This window comes from Prionailurus bengalensis, chromosome E1 (genome assembly GCF_016509475.1).
Source record: "Prionailurus bengalensis isolate Pbe53 chromosome E1, Fcat_Pben_1.1_paternal_pri, whole genome shotgun sequence".
Taxonomy (NCBI): Eukaryota; Metazoa; Chordata; class Mammalia; order Carnivora; family Felidae; genus Prionailurus; species Prionailurus bengalensis.
Genome location: NC_057347.1, coordinates 25,087,404 through 25,099,772, shown reverse-complemented (window position 1 = coordinate 25,099,772; position 12,369 = coordinate 25,087,404). Strand labels below are relative to the sequence as shown.

General features: G+C 35.0%; 1 protein-coding gene across 1 annotated transcript in view; it reads left to right on the top strand.

The window, feature by feature from the left end:
• The window catches only part of APPBP2 (amyloid beta precursor protein binding protein 2), a 52,769-nt gene that overhangs the window by 9,484 nt on the left and 30,916 nt on the right, over positions 1-12,369 (top strand). Inside the window, exon 2 of the mRNA XM_043583861.1 lies at positions 12,036-12,124. Coding sequence (XP_043439796.1) covers positions 12,036-12,124 — 89 coding nt within the window. The remainder of the gene's footprint in view (positions 1-12,035; positions 12,125-12,369) is intronic.

Genomic DNA, 12,369 nt, shown 5'->3' with positions numbered 1-12,369 from the left:
AATACCTAAACTGTTCTGTTTATTAAGTAGTAGATATGAACAACTTAGTAATACTTATGTCCCAACAAGTTAAGAGCCATTAAAATAATGCACAAAAATTGAAAAAAAATTAGTACTTTTATTTCATTTTTAAATAACCACAATTAGTTAGTAATGGGATCTATACTTTCAGCACTGTACAACTTCTCAAATCTTGGAATCAGATTGGACACCCACCACCCTCATTTTCTGTTCCATGTTGATTTTTACACATTACTTATTATTATAGCAACCACTGAAAATGGCAGCTTATTAACAAAGATTAGACATCACTGAAAAGAATATAGCAATCTAGTAGTTGGCATGGTGTAATACAGATGTTGAATATCGTTTCTCTCAAATTTAAAATAACTTGCAGTCCCCAGGCACCCTTGGTGCAGTTTGGAAACTGTGGGTATATTGTGTATTTTTCCATTTATTTAATGTTCAGAAACGATCAAAATTAATCAAAAGTGTTGGAAGTCAGGAGAGGATCTTTTTTTTTTTTCTTTTTTAGTCTTTGGAGGGTATTGATTACACAGGGTCACAAAGGGAGGTGCCTGGAATTCTGATAATACTCTGTGATCTAGATGTTGGTTTACATGTGTGTTCACTTTGTGAAAATTTATTGTTACATTTAAATATGAGTTGTACACTCTATGTTATGCTTCAGTAAAAAGGTTTTTAAAGAATAACATCCGTCTTTATCAGATTGTCAAACTTAAAGATTGAAATCATTCATATCCTTTAACCGCAATACCATTTACAGATTTTAATCCTACAGGACTGCTTGTGAATGTGGGAAAGTTCCATTTAGGGATGTTCACTACAATGTTGTTTATGATGGCAAAAATTGGAAACAAACTAAATGCTAATCAAACAGGAACAGAATATAATACTGCAGTTATAAAGAATGAGGAGGCTGTATATACTGAGGTAGAGATGCCAGAGCACATCAAGTGGGGAGAATAAGAAGCTATTTATAAAGTAGTATGAATAACATAATCCTGTTTGTGTGTTTTTTTTTTAAAAAATGCTTATTTATTTATTTTGAGAGAGCGAGCAAGTGTGGGGGAGGGGCAGAGAGAGAGGGAGAGAGAATCCCAAGCAGACTGTGCACTGTCAGCGAAGAACCTGACATGGGACTCGATCCCACCAACCATGAGCTCATGACCTGAGCTGAAACCAAGAGTCAAGACACTTAACTAACTGAGCCACCCAGGGGTGTGTGCGTGCACACTTGCGTGCGTTTTAAAGTAGAAGAATATATGTGTATGTTTCTATGTGTGTTGAAATAAAGAATCTAGAGAAACACAAAGTTTTAATGGTATTTATTCAAGGGATAGGATTGCAGTTGCTTTTTACTTTGCACATCCTTTCTGTTTTATTTTAATACTTGGATTTTTATGACCATGTATTATTTTGATACATAAAATAAGTAAAATTGAATTTTTTTAAGTTTTATTTATTTTGAGAGGGAGAGAGTGTGTGTATGTGCACGAGCAGGAGAGGGGCAGAGAGAGAAGGAGAAACAGAGAATCCCAAGCAGCCTTCACACTGTCATTGTGGAGGCTGACATGAGGCTCGAACTCACAAACTGTGAGGTCATGACCTGAGCCTAAATGAAGAGTTGGATGCTTAACCAGCTGAGCCACCCAGTCTCAGTTGAGTTAAAAATTGAATTTTTAAGATAGGATATCTGAATGTGAAATCGTCCTAATAAACTAAAAACTCAAATATTTGTCAGTGTGAATGAGAACTAAGTCCGTGTAGTTTAATACAAAAAAATAATTCAACTAATTAATTACATAGTTGATTCAGTAGCTAGCCAAATCAAGAAACATGAGTGAAAGCTCTCATTTTCAAAATTAAGAATAAGAAAGAAAATAATAAAACCACACAGATACACTGGAAAGAGGAAAGTAGCTTTTTAAATTGTAGAATGGCTTCTTTAGTTGTAGGAGAGTGTGTATAATTCTATGCTAATCTGCCTGAAAACTTTACTGAAATTATGTTTCTAGGAAAATATAAATGACCAAAGAAGTTAATAGACTAAAAACCATTTAAAAAAGTTGAACAATTATATTTCTCCCTTTGTACATCTTCTCCCTCAGCAAGCAAACAACTACCACTGACTTCAGGAACTTTCTTGAGTGTATTCAGAGAAGAATTGATGCTACTGGAACTTAACCTGTTTCAGACCGACCTAATTCTTTCCAATTAAAAAAAAAAGGAAAAGAGGTCAACATAGGGTGCCTGGGTGGCTGAGTCAGTGAGCGTCCAAGTCTTGATTTCAGCTCAGGTCATGATCTCACAATCATGGGATCCAGCCCGAGTTGGGCCCTGTGCTGGACCTGGAGCCTGCTTGAGATTCTCTCTCTTCCTCTGCCTCTTCCCTCCCTCAAAAACAAAACAAAACAGGTCAACGTAACACTGATACCTAAACCTAAAGTAGCAACAAAAAGAAGATCTCTTGAGAACCTCACTTGTGATTCATGAGGCAGAATTTCTAAATAATAACAAATACAAATCAGTGTGTCTATTAATATAATTCATCATATTAATAAGACAGGGAACTATCATCATAATATAAAAACCTAAACATCTCTCCCTTTAAACTTTTAATAGGAAATAGATTGACATTATAAACATACTTAAAAGATAATATATATATATATATAAACAGGAATACTTAGTGGTGAAACACTTAAAGCATTCCGATTAAAATCAGGACTATAATAAGATACCTTCTATTATCCGTATCGTTGCCATTGTTGTTTCTTTTGGCCACTGATTTTTTTCTTTTTCTTCTTCTTCTTCTTCTTCTTCTTCTTCTTCTTCTTCTTCTTCTTCCTTTTTTTGTTTTTTGTTTTTGTTTTTTTTTTTAAGATTTTAAGTAATCTCTATACCCAATATGGGGCTCAAATTTACAACCCCAAGATCAAGAGTTGCATGCTCTACCAACTGAGCCATCCAGGCACTCCAGACTGATTTTTTTCTTTTTTCTTTCTTTCTTTTTTTTTTTTTAATGTTTGTTTATTTTTGAGAGAGAGAGACAGAGGGTGACCAGGGGAGGGGCAGAGAGAGAGAGAGAGGGAGACACAGAATCAAAAGCAGGCTCCAGGCTCCAGGCTCCAGGCTCTAGGCTCTAGGCTCTGAGCTGTCAGTACATAGCCCGACACGGGGCTCAAACAGCCTTTGAACTATGAGATCATGACCTGAGCCAAAGTTGGCCACTTTACCAACTGAGCCACCCAAGTGCCCTGGACTGATTTTTTTCTTAAGTGAAATATAGTTGAGTATCATTCAGTTTTTTTGTTTTTATTTTTTTAAGTTTATTTTTGTTTATTTTGAGAGAGTGTGCACTCGAACAGGAGAGGGGCAGGATGGAGGGAGAGAGAGAGAATCCCAGGCAGGCTCCACACTGTCAGTACAGAGCCTGATGTGGGGCTTGGACCCACTGACTGTGAGATCATGACCTGAGCCAAAAGCAAGAGTTGGATGCTTAACCAACTGAGACACCCAGGCACCCCTAGATTTTTTTATTTTTATTTTTATTTTTTTAAGTGTTTAGACTTCATACTTCTTTCTGGAACTGTATACTGCATATTCAGGATTTCTGAGGTGTTGATTAGTGCAATTAGAATAAAGAAATTTAAGGGGTGCCTAGTAGCTCAGTTGAGCGTCTGACTCTTGATTTCAGCTCAGGTCATGATCCCGTGGTGGTGGGATTGAGCCCCACATTTGGCTCCCTGCTGACAGCATGGAACCTGCTTGGGATTCTCTCTCTCCCTCTCTCTGCCCCTCTCCTGCATGCTCTCTGTGTCTCTCTTAAATACAAATTTTAAAAAATGTGAAATGGAAAAAGGTTTTAATTTACATAATGGAGTATTAAAGTTTATGAAACATACTCAAGGCTCTTGCAAATCAGTAAGAAAAAGGACTGAAAAGAAATGTGCTATTATGTTGATAGTGATTTTCACTAGATGGTAAAATTGAGTGAATGTTTTTCCTTTTTATACATTATTTTCCATATTCTCTAATTTTTCTAAAAACATGTAATTCTTCTAAGTCAGAGGAAGCAAATTGTTTAAAGTTGGTTACCTACAATACAGAATGAGTTTCCATATAGAGACAGAATGTATTTCTTAGAACTATACTGCTGTCTTTCTACTGCCTCCTGGATAGACCTAATTTTCACCGCAGATTGGTAATGAAGCTTTGAGAAGCTGAGAAACTTCTTACCAAATAATAGAGATCACAGACACATATTGACTTACATATGGCTGGTTATCGTTGTTAGGTATTACTACTAACCCAGATTTTTTGATCATTTATATCATGGTAGCCTCTTCCACCATTAACATACTCATGTAAATTACACAAGTGACCCCCTCAAGTGAGGGATAGAGTTAGAGAATCTGTATACTAGACCTGATTTCATCCTCATAATGATTGGGGAAAAAACTCTTAGTTTCTTGTTAAATGGATGTGGATGTAATAGCATCTTCATATGTGGACAGCATATTTAAACTTTAGTAAAGGGTTGCCCTCTTATTTGAGTGTTAACTGTTTCTTGTGCTTTTTAATAATATGAGTGTATTAACCTCTTGGACTTACTTGCCAATAAGCAAAGCATTTGCCCTGCAAGATAAGAATAATCATGTTGGTCAGTTGAATTAAATTTAAAAAAGTATGACATGGAACCAATGAGGGTAGAGCAGCTAAGAAATTAAAATGTTAATAAGAAGCAAGACATTTAAGTGTTGTCTTCAAAAGAAAGCATTTACCTTTTAATTATGTGTGTATTATGTTAAAATACTTCTGTGACACTTTAATCCAAGAATTTATAATCTGAACCCCAATGTAATCAGTTACAGGATTTACATATCATATACAATATAAGAGCAAAGGAAATATTATATTACAATGTGAATTTTTTCAGAGCTACATTTCAGATGAATTTTGAGATTAGAGAATTTTTCGGGTAAATATATCTCATGAGTGAAGATAGTACGTGTGTATTAAATAGAACAATTTGTTACTTTCATTTATTTTAGAGGTGAAGGATACATTTGTTTAGAGATAAAGGAGACATTTTTTAAAAACCTTTTATTAAAAAATTTAAACACAAAAGTAGATAGAAGACCTCTGTGTGTCTGTTGTCCAGCTTTAACAGTTACCAGTTTTTGGCCAGTCTTGGTAAATCTGTTCTACCACATCCCCCTTTCCTATAGTATTTGGAAGCAAATCTAGGCATCATATAATTTCGTCTGCTAATGTTTTAGTAGCCACCTTACTCTTACAACCCCTAAAAAATTTAATAGTTTCTTACTGTTACTGAATATACAGTTATTCAATTTTCAGTTTTAAATGTGAAATTTGTATGTAATTTTACAGTTTGCTTATTTGGGTCAGGATCTAGATAAGTTCTACAGGTTGGCTGTTGGTTGATCTCTCTCTTAAGTCTTTTTTGATCTATAGGTGGCCTTTCCATCTGTTTTCTTATCTTTGCAGTTTATTTGTTGAAGAAAGAGAATCCTTTGTCTTACAGACAGTACATAGTTTTCCTGTAGCCTGGATTTCAGTGATCATGATATAAAACATTTTCATCATCCCTTCTAGATGTTTTAGTCTTTGTCTCTGTGGGGGCTTCATGGGTTTCACTGATTTCAGCTTTCAGCTTTTAATACCAAGTTTTGGGTTTGGGGTCTGTAAATCATTTAGGTAGTATGAATTGGGACTGCATAGTCCTATGTGTCTTAGGTTTGAAGTTTCAGTTTTTCACTGCAGACTTTGAAGGCTGTGGATATTCTTGACTTTTTCATTCCTGGTTTAGGCAGGTAGTTCAGCTCCAAGTCCCTTTGCTTACAAGGATCTGCTGTCTGGACTCCTTCCTATCTGGTGTTTTGTACTCTACCCACAACCACTCAGAGGTATAAACTATTCTGTTTTTCTTCCTTCCCAGCTGTTTTTGAGTTTTGACAGCTGTGAAGTTTTTGCTCTTGGTTTCAAACTCAGCTATTTATCCAAAAGTTCTTTTCTGATAACTTTATTCAGCAGTTCCTTTTGTTTGGAAAAGAGCTGGAAGGTTTTCATATGTGTCGCTGTCATCTGCCTATTGCCAGAAGCTTTACTCCGGTTTGTCTTCAAAACTCAGCTGAAATTCTTCTTAGAGTAGTTACTTCATTTGTGATACTAAAACACTCTGTTTACCTCCATTGTATAATCTATGAGCATTATCTTTCTGCTCTGACAGATTCTACATTTTTTGAGGTCAGAGAACAACTCTTACTTTGTATTCCTGTGATGATCATAGTCACTAATATATCCCTGATACCTAGCACAGTGTCTTACACAAATGTTCCTGATATTTATTAATGAGAAAATAAGTAGAATATTTCTAGCTATAGTTTTCTTGCCTTTGATGTGAAAAATGACAAAGATAAAACAGGTTCAGTAAGCCATGAGTTTCATGTACTGAATATGCCAGGGTACTTGGTAAAAGATCAGATGTTAATAGGAAACATCTATTTTTGTCTATCAACTTAAGCATCTATTATTTAGAATTTGTTCTTGACTTTCGCATTTAGGTACTGGCAGTTTATGTTCTTCATCGCTAGGGTACACTAGTGTATGAAGTTTGCATTGAAATTTGTTCTCAGAGTTTATTGTATGAGCACTATTGTATAGAATATAGAATAATAGAATATGAAGAAAGGACATAAGATTATGCCTAATCAGTGTTTCTCTTTAAGGTGCTCACAGTGTGGTTGGGAGACAATAAGTAACTATGTATGAAGCTGGGGTTTTTCCCTAAGTGTTGAATTCTTTAGCGAAATTTGGGCAGTTTCAATAAATAATGATAGAATAACAATACTAAATATTTGATTCTCTAACTGTAAACTTCAGAATAGAGACTGTGTCTTGATTTTTTTTGTTTGTTTCTTCTGAGGTTGAGTTCCATCCAAAGTAGATCGTTACCAATTTGGATTATGGATTCAGAAAGCATTGAATGTATATCTAGCTAATGCTATGCAATGTGCTAGGTATTGGGGGTATAGTGATAACAGTGGTTACCTCACAGAGTGTAGAGTGTAATGGAGTGACATGTTGAACAAGTTTAGTGAATGTGTGCATGTATGTCTTGATGCTGATATGGAGGAAAATACAGTGTGTCATGAGAAAGTATAACAGGGAACAGAATTTAGATTGGGGAGTAAAGGGCAGGTCTCTATGAGAAGGTGACAAATTAGTGGAGACCATTAGGAAGAGTTATAGATTAACGCGGCAAAGAATCACGGTACTAGTGCTTCATGTGGAGGCAGTAGCATATGTGTGCAAAACTCACGAGGTGAGAGAGAGCTAAAAGAAAGCTAATGTGGCAGGAATATAGGAGACAGGGAGAAAGAATGGTAAAAAATGAGGTTTGAAAAATAGGCAGGAGTCAGATAACTTTTAGAGACTTGTAGCCCATATTAAAAATTTTGAATTATGTTCACACTGAGGCTGCCATTGAAAAGTTTTAAACAAGGAATGCCATGAAATAATTTACATTTTTAAAAGATCATTCTGGCTGCTGTGTGGGATTGATTAGAAGAGGACAAGAGTGGTAATGGAGAAGCCAGTTCTCCCTAACCTTTTCAGTAATCCAAGTGAACGATTTGAAATATAAATCCTGTCTCACAGGTGTGCAGTTTATTGAATATTGTCCAGCTTTTGAAAAAACATACACATATGTAATGGTAGATAAACAATTTAAAAACAAAAGAGGGCTTATATTGCTCAAACTTTTCTAAAATTTGTTCATTTTTACGTGTCATGGTAATTTTTCTTTGATAACAACTGCTTTTCATTTCTGAAGATTTTTGCTCTTTACTGACTCTTCAAGAGGGGATAACAGTTTCAAACATGAGTTACATGAGTTTCATAGATTGTGTCTGTATGTTCTTAGACCATAGTTTGAATTCACTTTCTTTTACATTTTTTTCTAAACCTTTCCAAGTTTCTGTTGTTGGGAATTAGCCAAGATTATTTTGTATGCTAATCTGATGTCAAAACTAAGCTGTTCAGTCTTAGCCTGTGGTGATTTTGAGTTGGCTGGGAAAGCAACCAATTAAAAATCCTCTGGTTAAGGAAGACTTTCATCCCCATCTTTATCTCCCAAAGAGTTTTCTGGGTTTGGGGATGGCTTGCATTGCCCTTGCAGTAGTTTTTCCTTCAGTATGTTATAAGATTTTTACTTTAGTCTGTTCTAAAACATCACCAGGAATTCCATCCCTTTGTATCTTCAAGGTGTTAATTCTTATATATGTGTGTTACTAATATTTTACTCGGTTTCATTGTATTTACATTTTTTATTTATAATATTTTATATTCTTGGGCATTTTAGGGTTTTATGTAATCACTTATCTCTATGATTTTTGCCTGTGATATGTTTCAAAAGGCAGTGTTTACCAAGTAGCTTTTAGTATTGCTGTCATTTAAGTCTGGAATTTATTTTTACTATATTTTATTAGGAGACATCTAACTTTGCTTTCCCATTTTTTTCTTTTTTTAAATGTTTATTTATTTTTGAGTGACAGCATGCACACGAGCCAGGGGAGGGGCAGACGGGGGACAAAGGGATCTCACTAATCGTGAGATCATGACCTGAGTCAAAGTCTGATTGATGCTTAACCTACTGAGTCACCCAGGTGCCCCCCCCCTTTTTTTTTAAGTTTTGAGAAAGAGAAAGAGAGTACATGCATGCACCCACAGGAAGGGTGGAGAGAGAGAATCTTGAGCAGGCTCCACATGGGGCCTATACCTGGAACTTGAGATCATGACCTGATCTAGAGTCAGATGCCCAACCCACTGAGCCATCCAGGCGCTCCTCCTTTCCCCATTTTTGTGCACTCTTTGTTAGCTCCTTCTTCAGTGATCAAAAATTTTTTTCTTCATCATGTTGATTTTTTACACATACTGTGGTCTACTTTTGAAGTTTGCATTTTGTTCCATTGATTGGTTTGTCTTCATACCTTTCCAGTATTGTTTTAGTTGTATTGTCTGGTTTTATATCTCTTGGGAGGTAATTTACCTACTTCTAAAAATAAACTATTTTCCCTTAAAGAACCAAAAGTTGATAGAGTCTTTTAATAGCCTTGTTATTCATTGGGTACAGAATATAATATGAAACACTTAACAATGAACTGAAGTAAGTAAGATAAATAAATAAATAAATAATTTTTTTAAACATTTTTTAATTTTTTTTTTTTATTTTTGAGACAGAGACAGAGCATGAATGGGGGAGGGGCAGAGAGAGAGGGAGACACAGAATCTGAAGCAGGCTCCAGACTCTGAGCTGTCAGCACAGAGCCCATTGTGGGGCTCGAACTCACGAACTGTAAAATCTTTACCTTAACCAACTGAGCCCCCAGGCACCCCCTAAATAAGTCAGATTTTTAAAAATCTAATCAGAGTTCTTACCAAGGAATCTGGAGCCTCAGTTTCCTCCAAGCTCTACTCTATAAGCTGTATGAATCTATGAAAGAATAAATCTTTAAGTCTTCTATAAAAAGGTTAAAAATTACCCTTTTTATTTATTTATTTATTTTTAATTTACATCCAAGTTAGCATACAGTGCAACAATGATTTCAGTAGTAGATTCCTTAATGCCCTTTACCCATTTAGCCCATCCGACTCCCCCCAACCAAGCTAAAAATTACTCTTTTTATATATACTCTTCCTTCCTGATAGATTATCTTTAAGAGGCAGTGTAGTGTACATTATTAAGAACATGGATGTAAAGACAGACTGCCAGGGGCCGGATTTGTGCTTTACCCCTTTTTAGTTGTATGATTTTGAGCAGGTTATTTAATTTTATATGCCTCAATTTCCTTATCTGTGAAAGTATAGAGTGAGTAACTTATGTAAAGCACTTAGAACAATGCCTGGCACATATTAGATCTTTTTAAGAATTAAATGCTATTTTTATTCTGGATCAGTATCCATAAATCCCATTCACAGAATGTCTAAGTTTGCATTTTTGGATAAACCTGGTAAGGATAATTGGAAACAATTAAGTCATTACCCTCTTCCCAGAATTTAAATGTGAACCCATTTTTAGCTAGAAAAATTGAACAGAGTAAAAGGGGGAGGGGCTTGTGTTAATAAGGGCATGTTTACATTGTAACTAAGGAAGCAACTTTTCAGAATTTTAATTTCAAATCCCATTTAGTAAGATGTACCAGTTTTCAGTCATTAAAGGCATACGATGAGTTGTAATGTATACAAAACTTAATTGTCTTTGGTGAGTACAGGCAAAAAGGTTGTATAACTTGTTTTCATTTCTCCTATCTTAAAGAAATTCTAAGCCTTAAGTTTGCTAATGATAAGTTATTTTGGTAAGAAGTGAGGTTTTTTTGTATTATACCATTTTGGGAGTGTGTGTATATATTTATTTTGATAAGTAGATTTACTTTTCTGCCCTAGATAAAAACTTATCACATTGTTAAGCTTCCAAATACAGATTAGGTCATACATTCTCAACTTTATTTTCTGAGTTATTCTCTGTTGGTTAATAGTCAAAGTAAATATGACAGTGATTAATAATAGTGAATTTTACTGTTTACATTCCCAGAAGCTCTTACTATAGCAGAAAACATAATCATCTCTAAAATTAGCAAATCTTTCCTTACGAAAGTTTACTGTTAATGAGTATCCAGCCATTTTATGTGAAGATAACATTTTGCTTCCCCTTCCTGGGCATGTGGTAGCCCCTTATCTCTTCTCTTCGGTAATTGTTACGGATTTTTCACAGCAGTCCTTATTGATTTGCATTAATATACTTATGTAATTTGACCTGGCTTCCATTGTGACTAGTGATTTATGCCCAAGAACTAGTTGATTGAGTTTGTAGTATATTTTCCCAGCACAAAGTTAACTGGCCCATTTTGGCACATGAACTCTAGATCTTGTCTTTTTGAAACCCCTCTTCTGTAAACTGAGCTAAGAGTTAAGTGTAATATAAAGTGAATAAGATAAAATTCCAGCCTTCTAAGGCACTATATTTATATAGCATATAAAAATTCAAAGCATTTGGTGAAGCTGGAGTGGGAGAAGGAGGGACAGTATTATTTGTCTCTTTTTAACCATGTGCATATATTATTTGTGATAAACAGTGAACACATTTGTTAAAATGTTACTTTTTTTTTTAATTTTTTTTTCAACGTTTATTTATTTTTGGGACAGAGAGAGACAGAGCATGAACGGGGGAGGGGCAGAGAGAGAGGGAGACACAGAATCGGAAACAGGCTCCAGGCTCTGAGCCATCAGCCCAGAGCCCGACGCGGGGCTCGAACTCTTGGACTGTGGGATCGTGACCTGGCTGAAGTTGGACGCTCAACCGACTGCGCCACCCAGGCGCCCCAAAATGTTACTTTTAAAAGAAGTTCTAAAAAGTCAGGCAAAATGAGTAAGGGATTGTGACATGATTAGAAATCCTGCCATCTTGGATTATTTTAATTTATTTATTTTTCATCCTGGATTACTTTATTTATTTAAGATTTTATTTTTAAGCAGTCTCTTTACCCAATGTGGGGCCTGAACTCACAACCCTGAGATCAAAAGTTGCACACTCTCCTGACTGAGCCAGCCAGGCACCGCCCGCCCCCCCCCCCATCCTGGATTACTTTAGACATGATCTGTTAATTTTAAAAGTTTCTTGAACATAACTTTTTATGTTTATTTAATAAGTGTATAGCACTTTGTAGAATTCAACATGTACCAGATACTAATTTTTAAATTAAATTAATTTTAAATGTTAATTTTTAACTTTATATACAACTATTAAAATGTCTTGTATGAATTATAAAAATTTGTTAATTTACTATTGCTGTGTAATCATACTGACTTTGGGTAGTACCCATTAAATTCATTAAATATTAAGTCCATCAAATTATATCTAGAAGTATAATTAAAGTAAAATAAAAATTAAATTAAAAATTTTTAATTACCTTTTTTATTTTTCATTTCAGCTTTACCAACAGGGACGCTTATGTCAACTGGGCAGTGAATTTTGTGAATTGGAAGTTTTTGCTAAAGTATTGAGAGCTTTGGATAAAAGGTAAATACACTTTTTAAAAATTGTAGTGAACTATACATAACCTAAATTTTATCATTGTAACTTTTTAAGTGTACAATTCAGTGACATTAAGTACCTACCTACCCATTGTTATGAAACCATCATTACCACCTTGCTTTTGTGTTCAAGAAAAGGAGACTGAATTCATCTTCCCCATTTTGACTGTTACATGTGGTGGAGCCACATACAAGTATAGACGACACAGCCTTTGATTATATACTTGCTGT